This window comes from Lutra lutra, chromosome 2, assembly GCF_902655055.1.
Source record: "Lutra lutra chromosome 2, mLutLut1.2, whole genome shotgun sequence".
Classification (NCBI taxonomy): Eukaryota; Metazoa; Chordata; class Mammalia; order Carnivora; family Mustelidae; genus Lutra; species Lutra lutra.
This window is the reverse complement of record NC_062279.1, coordinates 154,787,345-154,808,117: the sequence shown is the minus strand read 5'-3', so window position 1 is coordinate 154,808,117 and position 20,773 is coordinate 154,787,345. Positions and strand designations below refer to the sequence as shown.

Below are 20,773 nucleotides of genomic sequence, written 5' to 3'. Positions count from 1 at the left end.
GTGGATTACCTCATATCTTAGATGATTATAGGAATCATTTAGTCTAGTGTGGCTTGTAGTGTAGAGGGCAAGGGAGAGAATGTTAATAGAGTGAGCCAAAGAAATAGAGACCAAATTATGAGAAAGTTACACAAGAATTACTAAAGATTTTGACTTTCTTAGGGCCACAAAAAGCTACTAGATTGCTTCAAGCAGTGAGTAATAAAATTTGTGTTTTTTTGTAAAGCCATTCTGTGGTATAGATTGGTAGGCTCTAAGTTTGCATACTTTCACATGAAATCTTAAAACAAAAAAAAGGAGCACATATCCTTTGATGCATTTGTGTGTGCATGTGTGTTTATGTATGCACACCAATATCTGTACTAATCTTCTTAAGTTAAAATTTTTAAGGTTGAAATAAAGATATTATAAACAGTTTTTAAATAACTTGTTAATCATGACTTCACTCCCAATATGTTACTACACAGTATAGACTTTGGGAGAATTTTATTAGTGATGATAGAAGATATAAATCCATAGTTCAAATGGTTTTCTTAAGAATTAAAATTTGGGGGCACCTGGGTGGCTCAGTGGGTTAAAGCCTCTGCCTTCGGCTTAGGTCATGATCTCAGGGTCCTGGGATCGAGCCCCGCATTGGGCTCTCTGCTTGGCAAGGAGCCTGCTTCCTCCTCTCTCTACCTGCCTCTCTGCCTGCTTGCGCTCTCTGTCTGTCAAATAAATAAATAAATAAAATCTTAAAAAAAAAAAAAAAAAGAAACTGCAGTTTATTTGGCTTTTGCTAAACCACAAAGGCACTGAGTTGAAATCCAAATTTAATTTGAAAAAAAAAAAAGAATTAAAATTTGGGGGTGGGGGACACCTGGGTGGCTTAGTTGATTAAGATCTGACTTCAGCTCAGTCAGGTCATGATCTCAGAATCCTGGGATCAAGCTCCTGCGTCACGTCTCGGGGTTCCCTGCTCAGCAGGGATTCTGCTTGTCCTCCTCCCTCTGTCCCTCCCCACACTGGTACTTGCTTATTCTGACTCTCTCTCTCTCAGATAATAGATAATAATAAATAAATAAAATCTTAAAAAGAAAAGGAATTAAATTTTTTGGCCTGATTTCACTGTTCTTACCTATAATCAATTAAGTGCTTATACTAGCAGTAGCAGTGTTCCACTTTTATTTGCTAGTGCTTACATTTTTCGCAGTATTCTAACCACACACATTTAAGCTCATTGTTCATTCTGTGAGTTACTTTATTCAAATTAGATAATGTAATCCATAAATCCATAAATCTAATGGCTAATCTATGTGAATATTTTTGGGTGGTCTAACTTACAAATCTTTAAATTATTAATTAGATGGTTTTGTAGGTAAACTTCATATAACCTTAAAGCAATAGATAATTTATGTCTTTTACAGACTGTTTTAAAGAAAAGAGAAATATTGTTATAATCTCTATACCAAAAACAGACAAAAATAACATAAGAAAGAAAAGTTGCAAACCAGTCTTACTTACAGACATAGGTACAAAAATCCTAAATAAATATTAGCAAATTGAATATAGTGAAGTATAAAAACATAATAAATAATGACAGGGAGGCACGGATGATTCCACAATTGAAAAACCTCTATGATTTTCCACATTGCCAAAAAAGAAAAGAGACGAGACATATCATCCTAAGAGATAAGAAAAATTCTACAAAAGCTGACAAATTTATAATAAAATTGTTTATCAAATTAAGAGTAAATGTGTACTGCCACTACCAAAAATATCATATACTAATGATTTAAAGTAATAGATAACAATGCACACGATCACCAGTTTTCACCATTTTCCAGACCAAAGAGGTCCTGACTTAAGTAGCACAGTGAGGGGAAAAAAAATAGAATTATGAAAATTAGCAATAATAAATATAAGGAAAGAATGAACAAAATTGAGGTTGCTTTACAAACAACATGGTTGTGTATGTAGAAAGTATGAAAGAGTAGGTTAAACTTTTAGAACTGATAAAAAGTTCAGAAAGTATACTGCTCACAAGATCAGTATATATTACATCAAATCAGCAACCATCCTGTGGACAACACAGTTTTTTAAAAATCTCATTTACAATAGCAACAAAAGCAGGAAATGCACCAGAACACCAAAGAATGAAACTAATACAGTGTTTTAAACCTTATGGATAACATACTGCTACTGAAGGATGAAAAATAAGGCTCCCAAAATAAGTGATTATATTTTTATGGCATTTCATCCTTAATATGCTTATAGATTCAGTGTCACTCTAGTCAAATCTCATTGGGTTTATTGTGGAAAATGACTTTCCAATCTTAAAATTTATGGGTAGTACTTAAAGAGCTAAGCATAACTAAGTCAAGGTGGTTGAGGGAGTCCCTCTAAAACATATTACTTAATATGTTTAACAGTTAAAACATGGTGCTGTTGGCCTTATACAAATCAGTAGAACAGTTTAGCAATCTGGAAACTCTCCAGACATTAGTGGAATCTGGTACAAGACAGAGATGTCATTATAAATCACTGGGAAGGATGGCCTATTGAATAAATGGTTCTGGGGCAACTGGTTACCCATGTAGGACCAAAAAAAAAAAAAAAAAAGATGAGTCCTACCTCACACAACTCACAAAAGTAATTCCAGTGGGCTAAAGGGCTAAAATGTGAAAAGAAACACAAAAAGAAAAGATACAGGATTAAATCCTGATAAACTCAAAGAAGATTTTCTTAAGATACAAGAATAACAATCCATACAACAATTTTGTAAATTCGACTGTATTAAAATAAACTTAACTCTTATAAAGGTCACTGTGAAAATGCAAGACTCAAATGGAGAGCGTATTTCTAACTATTCTAACTGGCAACCCCTTCAACTAACAGAACGAAACTAGAGTGAATGAGAAAAACACAACTATGTAGAAAAATAGGCAAAAACACTGTCAGAACAGAATTAGTCATATAAACAAAGAAAAAGATATTCAAAAGAATATCCTACCTAGCCTCTGTCCTAATATAGCATTCTTAGATAGAATAACTGTCATATGAGAGATGGTAATTCAACTGCTGATCAAAAGTACTTTCAAAAAACCTTTGATAGCTCTGATAATTAAGCTCGTATCTCTGAGATATCCATCCTTTGTTTTATATTTTTTCTATCTGCAACATTATTTTGCTTAACAGTACTATAAATACTTGTAGAAATTATTGTGACTTTAGGACTTCTCTTTTCCATGCTAATCTTCAGGGATGTTTTCCCCTGTCCGCAGCAATATGAGAAAATTTACTTCTTCTACTGTGCTGTAAATATTTATTGGAACTATTATGTCTCTCTAAACTTCTGTTTTCCATGCAGATCTTTTCATCTTGTTCTTCCTAATTGTTTCTTTCAATTGTTCTTCACAAGTCAGTTTCCATATTCCTCATTTTCCTTTCCCTCTCCTCTATAAACTCTAGACTAGCTTAAAATGCAATTACCCAGCTTAAAATTGCCATTTACTTCTCCATAGTACTTTCTAACCAGGTGTTTGAAATATTAGAGATATTTCTTTGTGCACTTTCATTTCTACAGATTTGTGTAAATACTCAGCTTTAGAAACTGGGAGGAAGTAAGACACCCATTGCTTGTACCAATGATTCTTTTTTGCCCTGGCACACTAAGTTAAAAAACAGGTCGAAATAACATCCGTATATCATTTTTTTAAATTTCAGTCTTAATCTGGGGCCATACAGAAAACTTATAAGTCCAGGAAGAAATTTGCAATTTATGAACTTTATCATTATTATGATACTCATGAGGAACTTATCAGTCCTATACAAAACAAGATCAAATGTGGGGCAGAGATGAAGTAGCATGTAGCATGCCATTGGCCCTGTTGGTGTAGATTCCTGCCATGAGGTCCGGTGATACTTTCATAGAACTTTCTTTGTAGTAAATTTCTTACTGCATTGCAATTGTTTCCATGTTTATCTTTCCACTATAATATACCTTTGGAAGTAGGAATCTGTCTCTTCATTTTTATATTCCCAGTACATGTATGATATATGACATGTTGGATTTACTGGGTTAAAAACCTTCATTGTTTTCAAATGCTGCTGACAACTAAAATGAGAATTGAGACTTGATTGTTGGATTTATGATTTTTTAGCAATGAAATTTTTTATTTTAATCATTTTAAATGGAAAATACCTTAATGCTTTCTAACATGTAAAACATTAAACATCATAATGAACATTAGTTATTGCACTGCCTTATAGTATCTTGACATTTTAGAATTTTTTTCCCTCAAGTTAATTGACAACAGATAAGTAAAAAAAAATTTCAGAAATTACCACTACACATTGCTACCAGTAGATTAATCTTTGGAAATCATATCTCCTAGTTTGAATAAGATTAAAAAAGAAATTATGTATGAGACTAATATCAGCTAGGCTTCAAGTGAGCATTTGGAGACTGCACTGAATACTTTACATGACTTTCAGTGATATGTTTATTAAGTATCCTTTGCTGCTGCTGTTGCTGTCACTACTAGTCTGGTTTCTTGTCTGAGATTAAGGTAGGTGAAGTTGTCAGCTGAGATGTTAAACTGTAATTAAGAGAGCCATTATGGTTTTATGATGTTATGTTTATGCTATTTATAAATGGAGTCTGTTGTTATTCTATTAGGAAAATACTGAACAGTTTTTATAGTTCAGTTCAGAAGGTATTTCTGTGTATGCTAATGAAGGCAATAAAATTACCCATCTTGTTTTTCAGTGCTGAGCCTTTGTTTTCCAAGGCTAAAGACGGAAGAAAAATGTTATTTCCTGTTTAAGATGGATACCATATTTTGTTAAACCTGAAGAATAAAAAAACATATCTAGATTATTCATGTTGCTTTCAATCTAATATTCTTGACTCTAGGCATGGAAGAGACAGGTGATACTTAAAAATTCCAAATTGAAGCATACCATTCATCTGCTTTAAAACCTTTTAATGGCTTCTGATTGTCCTTAGGATAAAATTTAAAATCCTGAAACTGCCAAAATCCAGCTCCTGTCTACCAAGTCTCATCTGGTGTGTCTCTTTCATTTTGGTCTTCATTCTGGCTATCTCTCATTTTCTTCAATATGTCATACACTCTGGCCTCAGAACATTCCCACATGCTAGTGCCTCTCTGTAGAAGCCACTCTCTACCCCTACTAATTTATTCTAAATAAAACTTACTCTTCCTTTTTTCAGGTCTTTTAAACATCACATCTCTAAGGAAACCTCTCTCATATCTCCTAAATTTCATGTGTACACACACACACACACACACACACACACACTGTTGTGTGTGTGTGCACATTCTATTAATTTCCCACCAAAATTTAGTTTGGGTCTCTTTTATTTTCTCATAGCATCATGTGTTCTTCTGTAGCACTATTACCCCTATAATTATTTGTTTCCATCATCTCATTTTGTGGTTTCTGTTTGTTAAGCTTTTTCCTCCATCCTTTATTTTCTTTTAGGTTGCGTTTTTCCCCTTATTTCACTTTTTTTTCCTTTGTTGACCATTCCTTCCTATATTTCAGATTTTCCTCTGGGAACAAAAATTCTTGTAGTAAACAGAATTCTCTTAATTCTATTGATAGCAAATTTCCAGGTTTTTTCAGTTTCTTACTCTTTTTTTTTTTTTTTTTTTTAATGTATGCTCTTAAAGGGATAATTTTTCTCGGTACACAAGTTTAGGCTGACAATTACTTTTTTTTGTCAGTATCGCTACTCTGAGAGTGTCCTGACTTCCATTGTTGCTATAACTACAGTTAATAGCCTTTGCTTTATAAGTAATCTTCATACTCTGTAACTTTTAACAACTCTTTCTCTGTACACATGTTTTGTTTATGGATTCTGTAGGTTGTCTTGGATATGTTTGGGTATAGATTAATTTTATTTATTCTGATTGGTAATCATATGGTTTCTATAACTTAGGACAAATGTCTTTCATCATTTGTGATTTTTTTTTAAATTTTATTTTATTTTTTTTCAGTGTTCCAAAATTCATTGTTTATGCACTACACTCATTGCTCCATGCAATACATGCCCTCCATAATACCCACCACCAGCTCACCCCCGACCAGACCCTCAGTTTGTTTCTCAGAGTCCACAGTCTCTCATGGTTTGTCTCCCCCTCCATTTTCCCCCAATTCATTTCTCTTCTCCATCTCCCAATGTCTTCCATGCCATTATCTTTTCAAATGTGTTGTAACTCTCACTTTATCACCTGTCAGAATCTACTGAGACACATTTTGGATCCTCTCATTCTATCCTCTATATCACTTATCTTCTTTTATATCTTCCATTTCTTCGTCTTCTTTTGTTGCATCTTGATTAGTATATTTAGAACAATCTCCAAATTCACTTATTTTCTCCTGAGCTATTCTGATTACTGCTTAACCTGTATCTTGAATTTCTGTTTTGTTACTACATTTTTCATTTCCAGAATTATTTGTAACATTTTTGAAAATGCCAGTCAGTGTGCCCCTAATTTTACAAAAGAATCAATAAGCAAAATACCAAAAGTGATTTAGGAGGATTATTTTAGGTAAGGTGGTCAGAAACGTCTCCCTGAGGAGAGGCTTGAATAATGAGAAGTCCTCCACATGAAGATTTGAGGACAAGGCAGAAGAAATATCAAAAACAAAGACAAAAGTTTCAGATAGCAAAAAAAGGCAGGAACAAATCAGTTATATTTGAGGAACCATATGAAGATTTCCTCGGTTACTTAAAAATCAGGAGACTATTCAAAGCTTTTTCTATAAAGTCAGATTATAAAGTGTGAAGAAATATAATTTTCACAGAATGTATGAACTTGATGTTTCACTTTTCTGTCTTGTAAAGAATATCACAAGCAAATACCAATATACTCTACAATCAGATGTTCCTTAAATGTTTCCATGTAAACAAACCAACACTTGACTAACCTACTAAGCTATATGAAGCATAAATAGAAAGGAGAGGAAGAGAAGGGAGAGAAAGAAAAGAGCAGAAGGAAAAGATAAACTTCCTTATAGCCATTATATTTTTCCTGAATATTTGTTGCAGTTTGATAGAAAGTTGGCCACTGTAGCAACACTTGGTTTTTAAGTGACAATACTTTGGATTCTAGTATTTTAGTTTCCTTCGTAATTTTTTTAATCTATTTTCCCTCTAAAGAGATAACTTTCATAATGTGTATCTTAATATAACTTTGAAGTTATCAGTTTGCCAAAATTGTGTTCTTGTGCTTAGATTGAAAAAAAATATTTTGTTTAAAATCTTCCTCAGGGGCACCTGGGTGGCTCAGTCATTAAGTGGCTGCCTTTGGCCCAGGTCATGATCCTAGGGTTCTGGGATCAAGCCCAGGCATTGGGCTCCGTGCTCAGTGGGAAGCCTGCTTCTCCCTTTCCCCCTTCCCCTGCTTGTGTCAAATAAATAAAATCTTTTAAAAAATAATAAAATCTTACTCTTAGTTTTCTGTTACATGAAAAACAAAATTTAAATTTATTTCCATGACTTTGCTAAGATCTTGCCCCTGCCCACCTCTCTGTTTTATATATAAAATACATGTGTGTGTGTGTATGTTATTCATTGAGGGCATTATTTATAATAGCAAAGGGTTGGAAATATATTCTCATTTGCAAAAAAAAAGCAGGAAGGATTAAAAACTATAAGCATGGTTACCTATAAGGGGATGCAGTAGGTGAGGCAAGGAGACAGGATGAAAGTGCTGTGAATGGATTTTGTTATATAGTTTTATGTAAATATTCTACATATTCCAAAGAATATACATTTTTTTTAAATAGAGCAATCCCTAAAATTTCAGAAAGAATGTTACAATCAATTTGGCTGCATTATTTTAGTAACATAGTGACACTGAGGAAAGAATTATGTCAGGTAACTTTAGCCAGTATTTTGACTACATTCTTAGTAGAATGTATTTTAAGGACAAAGAGTGCTTCAAAGAAATCCTTTAGGTAATATTAGTAATAATATTGCCATTGTTTGTTCTTTTGAATCTAGATGATAAATATGTAATCATGTAACATTGTTAGGGAACCAAGACTTCCAGGGTAAGAGAAGAAGCACAGGAGTAAAATCAAAGAAGTAAAAACCCTGTAATATTACATGTGGATTGGAACTGTCAGGAAAATTCACAATTTTTCTTTTCAAAAATATGGATTTCTTAAACTGCTGAACTCCCTAAAAGCAATGACAGTTCAATTGAACCTAGACCCACATTATGATCTCTAAACATTATTTTCCTTTAAAAGGAAGCTGGCCTCCTTGTAATCCTGGTGCAGATCAGAAAGTGTAAGAAATAAGCCTAAGATGTCTTGTGCCAGCAAGCAAGGAAGCTCCAAAGACTAATTTGTTAGCAGAATACAGAAGCCAATGTTAAGAGTTCCCCATTGGCCATATGAGAACATTTGAGCATCAAAACAAACAGTTGCAGCTGAAGCATGTTGAATGTTTTAAAATCCATTCATTTATGATAATCAGAAAATGGAAGTGCTCCTCAAAGTCTTTAGTCCACACTGGGGGTACACAGTGTATCATAGTATACAAATGAGCAATTAAAGGGAAAAGTTAAGCATTTGTCTTCCTTCCTTCCTTCCTTCCTTCCTTCCTTCCTCATTCATTCATTCATTCATTCATTCATTTCAGGACCAAATAGCCATCATTTAAGAAAGATTCTTAAAGGGGCACATGGGTGGCTCAGTGGGTTAAACATCTGACTTTGGCTCAGGTCATGATCCTCAGGGTCCTGGAATCAGAGCCAGGCCTCAGTCTCCCTTTCCCTCTGCTGTTCCCCCTGCTTGTGTTCTCTCTCTCTCTCTCTCTCCAATAAATAAAATCTTAAAAAAAAAAAAAGACTCTTAAAGAATTTCAGCTAATAAATATGGGAAACATGATAAAACTGGTAGAGGAAAGCCTGTTTGGGGAACCGAAACTGTACAGTGGAGGGCATGGTCAGATTATCACCATCAAAACACACTGATCACTTGAGCTTCATAGAAATTCCGACTGTATGTGCCTCATGATATGTTGCATCGCTTTTGAAGTATTCTTGCCCAAAACACTGAATATGAATCTAGGCAGTTCTTTAGGCCATGGTTCTCAAATATGGTTCAGGAAATTCTTGGAGCCCCTGGAACTTTTTCGGGGGATACCCCAGGTCAAAATGAATAATATGTTATTTGTCCTTTTCACTCTCTTTCTCTCCCAAGTATGTAATGAAGTCCGCCAGAGACTACTAGTATATCTAAATATATTGAATACAGAAGCATATATGATGACAATCTGGCTATCTTCTATTAAGCTAGACATTAAAGAGATTTGCAAAATTATTTTAAAATCTCACTGTTTTACTTTGAAAATGTCATTTTTTGTTAAAATGTTTTTAAAAAATTAACATTTGTAGAGTTATTGTTATCAATTAGGAATTTTTTTGAACTTAATCAGTTTAATTTATAGTATGGTAAATATAAATTGAGGTAACTCACCTAAACAAAAGCTCTTTGAAGTTCACAGTATTTTTTTTTTTAAGATTTTATATATTTATTTATTAGAGAGAACAAGCAGGGGGAGTGGGAAGCAGAGGGAGAGGGAGAAACACACTCCCACTGAGCAAGCAGCCTGATGCCTGGGCTCAATCCCAGGACCCTGGGATTATGACCTGGGCCAAAGGCAGCCACTTAACAAACTGAGCTACCCAGGCGCCCCCACAGTTGTTGTTTTTTTAATTTAATTTTATTTTTTTAGTGTTCCAAAATTCATTGTTTATGTACCACAGCCAGTGCTTTTTAAGAGTAAAAAAAAAAAAAAAAATTATGAGATCCGAAGCTTGAGAACCATTTGCTTCGTTTATTTATCATTAACATATAATCTATTATTTGCCCCAGGGGTACAGATCTGTGAATCAACAGGCTTACACATTTCACAGCACTCACCATAGTACATAGCCCCCACAATGTCCATAACCCAGCCACCCTATCCCTACTCCCCACCCCCACAGAGCAACCCTCAGTTTGTTTTGTGAGATAAGGACTCATGCTTTATCTCCCTCCCGATCCCATCTTGTTTCATTTTTTCCTTCCCTAACCCCCAAACCCCCCACCCTGCCTTTCAGATTCCTCATACCAGAGAGATCATATGATAATTGTCTTTCTCTGGTTGGCTTATTTCATTTAGCATAATACCCTCAAGTTCCATCATATCGTTGCAAATGGCAAGATTTCGTTTCTTTTGATGGCTGCATAGTATTCCATTGTATATATGTACCACATCTTTATTCATTCATCTGTTGATGGACATCTAGGGAGAACCATTTGCTTTAGAGTTAATTCCAAGTTTATCAGAATTATTGATAAAAAGAACAAAGGAAATGACACCACAGGAGACAGAATAAACCATAATGTAAAATGTTCTCTAGTAGTCTCAATTACCTAGCTTCTTCTGGCTGGCTCAGTTGGAAGAGCATGTGACTTGATCTCAAGGTTGTGAGTTTGAGCCCCATGTTGGGTGTAGAGATTACTAAAATAAACTTTAATAAAGAAGTATCATGAAGACTCATTAGAGAAAATTTCAGTACAAACCAGGTGTTAGACAATAGCAAGGAATTGATATAATTGTGTATGAAAATGTTTGTATGTTTTAAAGATTCATGATAATAGAAATGATGTAACACTGGAATTAGCTTTAAAATACTTAATTAAAGGGGCGCTTGGGTGGCTCAGTGGGTTAAGGCCTCCACCTTTGACTCAGGTCATGATCCCAGGGTTCTGGGATCGAGCCCCGCATTGGGCTCTCTGCTCATCGGGGAGCCTGCTTCCCTTCCTCTCTCTCTTCCTGCCTCTCTGCCTACTTGTGATCTCTATCTGTCAAATAAATAAATAAAATCTTTAAAAAAAATAAAATACTTAAGTAAATAGGGATAAATGGAGCGCGTATAGCAAAAATTTAGTTAATTATTAAACTGAAGAGAGGATGTAAGGGAGAATCATTCTATATTTTTGTATGTTTGAATTTTATCTTAATAAAATTTATTTTTTAAAAAAGGAGATGACCTCAGAGGCTTTGCCTGATTATTTATTCCAGCATAGTAACCCCTTTCCACCTGCCACTGTTTCCTGTTACTCTGTTTTATTTTCATTATAAGTTTTATCACCTTGGGAAAAATATTTTTTAATGATTTGTTTGTCTTTCCTTTGTCTTCCCCTCTAGAATGTAAGTTCCATGAAAGCAGGAGTCTTGTTCCCTTACTGTTTCCTCTGTGCCTAAAAAAATGACTGGCATATTGTATCCATTCAATAAGTCTTAGCTGAATAAATGAACTATAAAAGCTATGTATTTATAGGAAAAGTAGAAAATAGACAAATAAAGAAAATAAAAATTATTCTTTTCTTACCTACCCAGCAGTAACTGCTCCTGTTGAGTTTTCAATCCTTCTGAATCACTTTCTGGGAAAAAATACACACACTCACTCTCTCTGTGTTCCCAGAACTCACTCCCACAAATTGTACATTATATAATCCTCTGCAACTTGTGTTTTTTAAAATAATATTTTTAAATATCCTTATATTACTAAATATTTTTCTACAGAATCATTTAGTTGAATGGTATTCTGTTTTGTGGAAGTATCACATATTTCTGTCTCTAGATATGTAAGTAAACATGCTCAAGCTAAGACTTTGCACTCAATCTTAACTTTTACCTTAGGAAGCATTCCTAGAAGTAAAATTGCTGCATCAAGATGCACATGCATAAAGCTGTTACAAGTCAAGATATTGGGTGTGGGAGTAAGTTAGTGGTCAGAGGGAGATAGGATGGGGGATATCTCTTAGTTGATGGTGGTAATCTAGGTACTGTTTACATAGGACTGTTTCGTTTGTGAAAATTCATTTAAACTATACTTCTGTGCATTTTTATTATGAACGTCATATTTCAGTAAAAAGTTTTTCAAAACATAAATCATTTTGGATAAGCATGACAGAGGCTATCAAGTGTATGATCAACAAATGGAAAGTCTTTCAGTATGACATTGTTGTAATAAGCATACGTCCCACATTTTAAGTGAAATGTTTGGTTAAAACTTGAACTTATAGAATAAGGTAATGCAATACATGGGATAAAAAAGAGAACTTGTTTTTAAAAATATTTAAGTGTGGACTTGAAGCTTTTTGAAATTTTGTTTCAACTCAGTACTTGTAGGGGTAACTGAAGAAAGAAAAAACTGCAATGAAATTCTAAAATGGTATTGGGTGTAAGTGCTTAGCTAATTTTTACATCCTAAATTCACTATAAGTACTTGATTTATATTGTCTTTTATTGACAAATAGTAGATGAATGAATTCTATGGGTTTCAGATATATATGCACTAAATAAAACATCGGAATGGCTATAACTTTTCCTTTTAAGAACTTGTTTGCTTGTCAAGGGAGGCAAATAAGGGAAGGAAAAACCAATGTTAAAACTTAATTGATGTGCTGCTCTTATATTTTATTGGTTATTCCCCCCGTGACTCTGAAACTTTAACCCGTTAGTTAAACCAGTAACAATAAAAATAAGTTAAAAATAAAATTTGGATAAATGTAAGGGAATGCTTTTATGCTTTGGTATTATTGTGTTAACAAGTCTTGTTAACAAGTTTGTGTTAATAAATTTTAGTATATGTATGCAAGTATGTGCCCACACACTTATTTTAACTGCTCAGATCCTCATGAAAGATCAGCATTGTTGTCATGTGGTATATTTATTTCCAGGTTTGTTCTATATCTGATTTTTTTTTGGCTTTTTATATGTTTAGTTGTCTATTATCTCTATTCAAGTTTATATCCTACCTTTTAAAAACACTGTAATAGCAATTGCAGTGTTCAGTGTTTTATTAATTACCTTAATGGATATGCTAGACCTAAATATTCAGGGTTGTAAAAAAATTGTATTGATCAGTAATATTGAAATCTTTGGTATATCTTTTACATAAAGGCATTTTCATGTTAAATATTTTCTTAAAATAGATACCCAGAAAAGTGTGAACATTTTTAAGATTTTTGATGACGTATTGCTATAATGTTTCCAAAAGGGTTATGTTCTTGAACTAGCAATGTTTGACCGTGTCAAGTTTATTATACCATTACCAACATTGTAATTTGATTTTCAAAATATCATAGATTAGAATTATAGTTAAATGCAGACTCTGGAACATGGCTGCCTGAGTTTGAATGACATTCTCACTATTTAGAACTCTGTCACTGTGGGTAGGATAATAAACCTCTCTATCACTTTCAGTCTTATCATCAAAATTTCCCAATTAGTAAAACCTTTAGTGCATACTTTATGTGCACTGTAGAAAAATATTAGTTGTATATATTTAGATTTTTTGTGAGTTACTAATATTTTCTAGAAATCAGTTGAATATAAATGGATTAGTAATCCATAGGAATCTATGAATCTAGGAATCTCCTAGAGAGTACAGTTAAGACCAGAAAGAACCAGAGGATGACTAGGATAATAGATTGAGGGTCTAAAATAAAGACAAGACCCAGGCACCTAGGTAGTACAGTCAGCTGAGCATTCGACCTTTAGTTTCGGCTCAGGTCATGGTCTTGGGTCATGGATCAAGCCCCGCATGGGGCCCCACACTCAGCACAGAGTCTGCTTGGGATTTCACTCCCTTTTCCTCTGCCCCTCCCTCTTCCTCCCCACCCATACCTATGCTTTCTCGCTCGCACTCTCTCTCTCATAAATAAATCTTTTTTTAAAAAAAAGACAGGACCCATATAAGGAGATAAGAAGTGATCCAAGATGTAAGGTAGAAATAGCTTTAAGGTGTTCATTAAAACTGTAACGTAAATTTGCAGTTTGCATCAAACATTAATGTTAAGTAGCAGTGATTTTGGTGAACGTTTTATTGCTAGTAATTGCCATTTCTGTGAAATTTAATTTGGAATATTCTCCCCCTTCTAGACAACATAAAATTTATGTGATATTTTCCTCTCATTAAAATTCACTTGCTTTCATATACTTAATCTTACTAATATTTACATATTTAATATTGATGAGAGATAAAGTAGTTTCAGAGAACTTTTATCTCATATTCCCTCCTATATGGACTGAGCTTCATGCTTTCAGGCCCTGGCTTAAGGGCGGGGGGGGGGGGGGGGGTCTTGTGAGAAAATCAGCCAGGTAATGATACTTAATTGCATATAAATCTTAAATAGATTCTAAAAATAGTTACTAACTCCCCTATTAGACTTGAGGTGCTAAACTAAGCAAATTATTATAACGCATCATAAATACAGTATAGAAGAATATAAAGGGTATTAGGGGGAAATTCGGAAAACATTTGAAGGGATGGATGATCCTGAAGGATGTGTAGAAATTAACTTGTCAGGCCAAGAGAACACAGAATATACTTTGAAGAATGGACAAAGGCTGTAAGATGAGAGATAAAGAAAAAAAAAATGGTATCCTTGGAGGGGTGAAAAACAATTCTGTATTATGACAGTTGCACTTGTCTTCTTTGAATAGATCCTTGATTAGCAATTTGCATGAAAATATAGAACTGAAAACAATTTATAAATGAAAAAATCAAATATTGATTTTAACAGAAAGTGAATTCTAAAAAAAAATTAACCCAATCATGTTTTGATATCAAGAAGTTGCCCAGGGGCACCTGGGTGGCTCAGTCGTTAAGTGTCTGCCTTCTGCTCTGGTCATGATCCCCTGGTCCTGGGATCAAGCCCCGCATCAGGCTCCCTGTTTGGTGTGGAGCCTGTTTTTTCCTCTCTCACTCCCCCTGCTTGTGTTCCCTCTCGCTGTGTCTCTCTCTGTCAAATGAATAAATAAAATCTTAAAAAAAAAAAAGAAGAAATGGCCCAGCTTGGTCATGGTTTCAGCTTTTCAAGAATCAGTCCATTTTTTAAAAGTTGTATCTGGTAGTACAATATATACAATTACCTGACCCTGTTGAAAGAAACTGGCCTCTAATTCTATACATTTTACATTAGTGGTTGATCAAAAATAAGTAAATTGTAGTGTTAAGACCCAGTCTATAATCAGCAAATGGGAATAATTTGTATTTATTATTAGGTAATTTTCAAACATAGAGAAATATACTGCTTAATAATCATGCTTCTGTCATCCAGAACTAATAAATGTGTTATTCGATCATGTTTGCTTCTGATATGCTTTCTCTTAAGGAACTGTCACATCCTTTTGTTTAGTCTTAGAAGCAACGTCTGTAATCCCTATTTATGCATTTATAAGTAAAATAATTTTGTGTTCTTTAAAAATTCACAGTGATGCATACTAAATGCACTCTTGTTAATTTATTCCTACAACTTGCTTTTCTTACCAAGTTAGCAAAAATTAAAAATCTCTACAACACCAAATGTCATCAAGGATATGGTAAAGAAATTGTTGATATCTTCTAAATTCCAAAATGTTAAGTCCAGCACTTATACCTCTAGGTGTATATCTTAGAAAAATTCTTATACGTGAACACAAGAAAGCATTTAGGGTTTTCATTTCAGTATTGTTTGTTAAGTGTAAAACAAAACAACCTAGGTACCTACCAGTAGTTGAATGGCAAATAAATCTCAGTCCTTGTCTTCTATTTATTTTATATTACCCTAGAGCATAATAAGTGCTTAGTTTTGGGGGGTGCCTGGATGGCTCAGTTGGTTAAGCATCTATCTTCTGCTCAGGTCATGATCTCAGGGTACTGGGATCAAGTCCCGTGTTGGGCTCCCTACTTAGTGGGAGTTTGCTTCTCCCTCTCCCCCCCACCCCAGGTTGTTCTCGCTCTCTGTCTCAAAAAAATGAATAAAATATTTTAAAAAGGGGTGCCTGCATGGCTCAGTCAGTTAAACATCTGCCTTCAGCTCAGGTCATGATCCCTGGGTCCTGTGTTTGAGCTCCATGTGAGGTTCCCTGCAGCTGGGAGCCTGCTGCTCTCTCTCCTTCTGCCATTCCCCCATCCCACACCCCCAAGTTGTGCTGTCTCTATCTCTCAGATGAATAAATAAAATCTTTTTTTTTTAAAGTGCTTAGTTTCTATCCATCAAGTTAATCATTAGAACTTTGGAAATATATACACAAAACAACCTAGTTATGATGTGCTATCTCCATTGTGAAGGAGTGATACTTATAGACATAATCACTTCAGCTAGATCTAAATCAGCAGCAGGAGCAAGAAAATGCCCTTTCTCCCCATTCCTGATCTTTTTTTTTTTTTTTTTTTTCTGAATCCCTCTTCCCAAGCTATTTCTCCCCTTCTCTTACTGTTTTTTGCTTTTCTAATTTGGATAATCCTAGAAATAACTCTCTGGTTTTTCTAGCTCTTGAGTTACAGCTTTTATGATGTATAAAGAAGTAATGATATCAGCAAAATACTTTAGTGTAGGTCAAAGCGCTACTAATAAAAAGCGAGATTTTCTATGATAACTAAAATTTCTCTAAAAGTTCTTTACTTATACATTTATGTATCTTGTATTCAGTACATAAATGCTCAATGATTATGTAGTTTTCCTGTGTGGCAGAAATATGTTGGAGTACATTTTGTTTTCACTGGATAATAGACTATAATGTGTTACTTCTAGAGCAAAACTTTTAACATATGTACTGCATATCGAGAGAAGGCTATGGGGAAAAAATTAAAGCATCTCTCACCTTGGTCACTGTTTAGAGTTTCGAAAGAAGAAGAATCAGGAGTATAAGCTTGATTTGGGTAGCTTCTTAAAGGTGGAACAGGACTTAGGTCTAGTTCATCCTTCAGATTTAGATTATCCCTAACCAGGGCCATGTGTCTAGGAATAGCCTAAAAAGGACAAGAATGCCTTTATTGTCCTAGCTGGAGAGCTATAGCTTAATTTGCATAGTTAATGTAAAGGAGAGAAAGGCGTTCCCTGTACCTCCTTTTCTTATTTCTGATGTGAAATAATTAACTTTAGGTTGACTATATCAAATGTCTAAAAATTTAGAAAATTGGAAAAATTTCATTAATTCATTTTGTAACATTGACTAAGAATAACACATTTATGGAGAGTGTTTTATGTGCATACTATGTAAAACTTGAACAGAATCAAAACTGTTGCATTTGGAGGTAAATCTGAATATGGATTAGGGAGTAATGATTTTTTGAAGAAGATGATCTTATAAGACCTTGAAATAATAAAATCTTAATTGCTGAAGGAGAGAAATGAGATAGTAAAAGAGAAGACAAGTATTCAATTCTTTCTTCTTTTAGTAGGTTACAGCACTCTACTATTTATGAAATACAAATGAATAAGATTCCTGACCTGAGGAACTCAGTCTTGTGGGATAAATATGTACATATATATGTGTTTGTATATAGATAATTGCAAGACAGTCTCATAAGTGTCATTAAGTATAAATTATAAGTGTTGACTCAAGGGAAACAGTAATTAGGTTCTACTTGGGGGCATATGGATGAATTTTGGAACACTGAAAAAAAAATAACTGAATAGGAGTTTGACAAGTTGAAAAGGTAGAACATTCTTGGCAGAGTACTGCAGTTTGAGAGACCTGACACCATGTAGCATTTGTGAGGAACCGCAAGGAAGTATGAGGGTTGAGTTGAGTTGAGTTGGAGACAAAGCATAAAAAATTGAGCCGGGCAGATAACCTGGGGCAAGGTGCTTCACTTAACAGTTTTTCAAGGTACTATGTACCATATGTTTTGTTTACCTATCCAGTCTTCTCTTTTGCTTCTTCAGAGTTCTACTCAGCAGATATTTACTGAATGCCAGGCACTATTCTAGCCAGTGGGGTGGGGATACGTGGGTGAATAAAATAGACATGGGTCTTTGTCTTCACGTAGCTTATGGTGTGCATGGCTAATGCTGGTAAGTATGTAAGCAACTAGAATATAGGGTGCTAAATGCTAAATAATATAGGTAAGTGTGGCAGGTATAGGAACCTAAAATAATGAACCAAATTCAAGTGTGGCCTGAATGACTGAATGATGAGTAAGATTTGATGAGAACTAGGATGAGTGTGGGGATAGAAGGAAAGGATTAGGAGTCTTCTAACAGAGGAAACTAACGAAGCGTGAAAGCTCAGAGTTGAGAAATACCGTAGTGTTTTCCAAACAGGTTTCCCTACTCCACTTTAGCCCTTGCGGTCCATTCTCCCCACAGCAGGTCGATCCTTTAAAAGTACAAATTAAAACCTTGTTGGTCCTACACTCAGAAACCTCCCGTGGTTTCCTTTCTCTCTCAAAATCTTACCATGGCCAACAAGTCCCAATGTGATCTGCCTTTGTACATTTCTGATCTCATTTCACTCAGCCTGGCTTCCAGCTGAGACTTTGCTCTTTGCTATTCCTCAGACATTTCAAAAATGATTCCGTAACACAGCCTTTGTATAAACTGATCCTTACAGAAGCTTTTCCCTGATAATATATTTGGTTGGTCATGGTTCTCACCATGACAATAGGTACTGTTTATGCCTTTGTTACTGCTGCTTCCAAATTCCTTAAATAGTGCTTTGAACACAGTAGGCACTCAATGAGATTATTGAATTACACATAGGTTACAAGTGAGACATTCTATTTTTCTTTGTGTCTTGCCAGAGCACCTAAGTGTTAGGTAAATTTATATGGTAACAATAAAACCTAGATGAATTTTTTTTAGGCCAACTTAAATTTTTAAGTATATTTTTTAAACATGTCTTTTCTTATAATGATTCTTTATAACTTAAATTTTCAATTTTTTAGCTGTCAGTAAAGAAATAGTCACACTGTTGCTTAGTGCTTTGTTTTAAATTCATGGTTTATTTTTACTCTTTTCAATCCTTGTCAGATTAACATGTCTGAATCATTGTTTTTATTTATGTAAATTCAGTGTTGTAATAAAAACAACTACATTTTAATAAATACTTAGGCAGTTGTTTTCTAACGGGCTATTTTTCCTAAAACATTAATATTGTAGGTTATGTCTTCATCCAGTCACAGATGTAAACATATTACATAAGCAATGATTCAACTGCTATACATTTCAGTTATTTAAAATAGTAAAATTTTACACTGAGTTCTAAAAAATACCTCGATTATATATAGTCACAGTTTACTTAAAGCATATGTTCCACATATTGCTAGTCCTAGTAAATGCTAATTATTGTTCTCTTATTCATCATCATTTTTTCTGTGGTCTCTGTTTTGTACAACTTATATCATTCCTACTTTCTTGAAGCATCATCTGGGCAGCCTTGATTAGAAAAAAGTCATGGATAAGCAGTTAATGGCTGTTCACAGCAGAACAAGGGGAAAAGTAACCAAAGGTTGATTTTAAACAGATATTATATCATAGCTTTCATATGTTTCTTCATATCATTTGGCAATGCCAGCTCCTTCTCTGTTCTTTTTTCCTATGTAGTGCCTTCCCAGTCATGTACTGTTCTTAAACCCACAAGATGAGTTGGTAATAGCCACATGTCAAATACAAGTGTTAATTTTTAGGTCATGAATTAGTTGATCAGCAAAATATGAAATGTTAAAATGTAAGGATTACCTATCTGTCACAAATATAAAGTTTTTTCTCTTGCAAAAATTATAGGGGATGGAGTGTTAGATCTCTCTACAAAGAAAACCAGCATAAAATCTGAAGAGTCATCCATATGTGATCCTTCTTCTGAAAATTCAATGGCTGGGTAAGCAATATCTAGGAAATATAATTTAATATTAATATGAAATTATCTCTTCAGAGAACTCTTAATACTACTTTGAGTAGATTGACATATTTAGCTTTCCTCCAGAATTTTTGTCACTCATAAGTGTGTGTCTCTCATACCTTTCATTTGTCCTTTCTCTTTCTTTTTTATTCTTTCTGTTAAAGAAAAGTTATCAGAACAATCACCAAACTTTAGTTCATGTTACTAAAATGAACTACCAACTTAATCATAGGCGACAAACTAAGAAGCAGGACGAATATAAAGAAAATTTAAAATTCAGTATTCAGGAGGCAATTTTAAGGAAAATATGTGATTTCACTATTTAATTTTTTTAAACAATCAACAAATTTTAAAAGTACCATACTTACTAATTCTAACAGCTAGCTTATAGTGTTTACGTTTTTTTCACTGTGCTTTAGGTGTGGTGGCAAACTTTACATAATATATATAATAATATATATCTAGTAAACACCACAGAAAGCCCTTTCATGCTTTGAAAGTTCTCATTAAATAAAATAAATAAATAAATAGCAGTGAGATGCTCTTGTTGGATTTTTGGATTTTTATTTAGTAACTTTTGCATCTTCCCATTAACAAACTGCATAGGAAGCTTTTTTACCACGTTTAAATCTTAGATATAGAGTATAACTTATTTCAGCTAAGACTATAGTAGCTTTTGAGTCACACGGTATCGTTAGCTTCTGTTCGAGAAACTGAAAATTACAATGATATATTTGAAATAGAAAGAACAATTTATAGTATCAAATTATTTTACCCAAATATAACTTACCTACTTGTTTCAAATTTTAAGTTTTTGTCTAGAGAAAAATTAGTCTTGTGGAAATATGGGATGTTTGTGTTTGGAAATATTCTTGCTGCTACAAATTTCCTTTAAAGGGGTTGACTCTTTTATTACTTGTTTAGCGGTAACGTCACGTTTCTACTAACAAAAACTCCTTTAGGATTTGGGTATTTTTTATAATGGAACTCTAATTGTACAAATAAAAATTATAAGTGTTGCTCTGCAAGCATCTGTCAGAGGAATAGCAACATCATGAGAATATTTTTACAAATACCGAGTTA

At 34.0% G+C, this 20,773-nt stretch overlaps 1 protein-coding gene across 14 annotated transcripts in view; it reads left to right on the top strand.

The window, feature by feature from the left end:
* LCORL (ligand dependent nuclear receptor corepressor like) overlaps nucleotides 1-20,773 on the top strand; it is a 165,262-nt gene that overhangs the window by 105,436 nt on the left and 39,053 nt on the right. For 12 of the 14 annotated variants that reach the window (XR_007125284.1, XR_007125285.1, XM_047718972.1 and 9 more), the window contains exon 6: nucleotides 19,576-19,669. The exons of the other annotated variants lie outside the window; for them this stretch is intronic. Coding sequence is in view for 10 of the 12 variants with exons in the window: in XM_047718972.1 (XP_047574928.1) it covers nucleotides 19,576-19,669 (94 nt within the window). In the remaining 2 variants the exon portion in view is untranslated. The remainder of the gene's footprint in view (nucleotides 1-19,575; nucleotides 19,670-20,773) is intronic. 14 annotated transcript variants of the gene reach the window in all.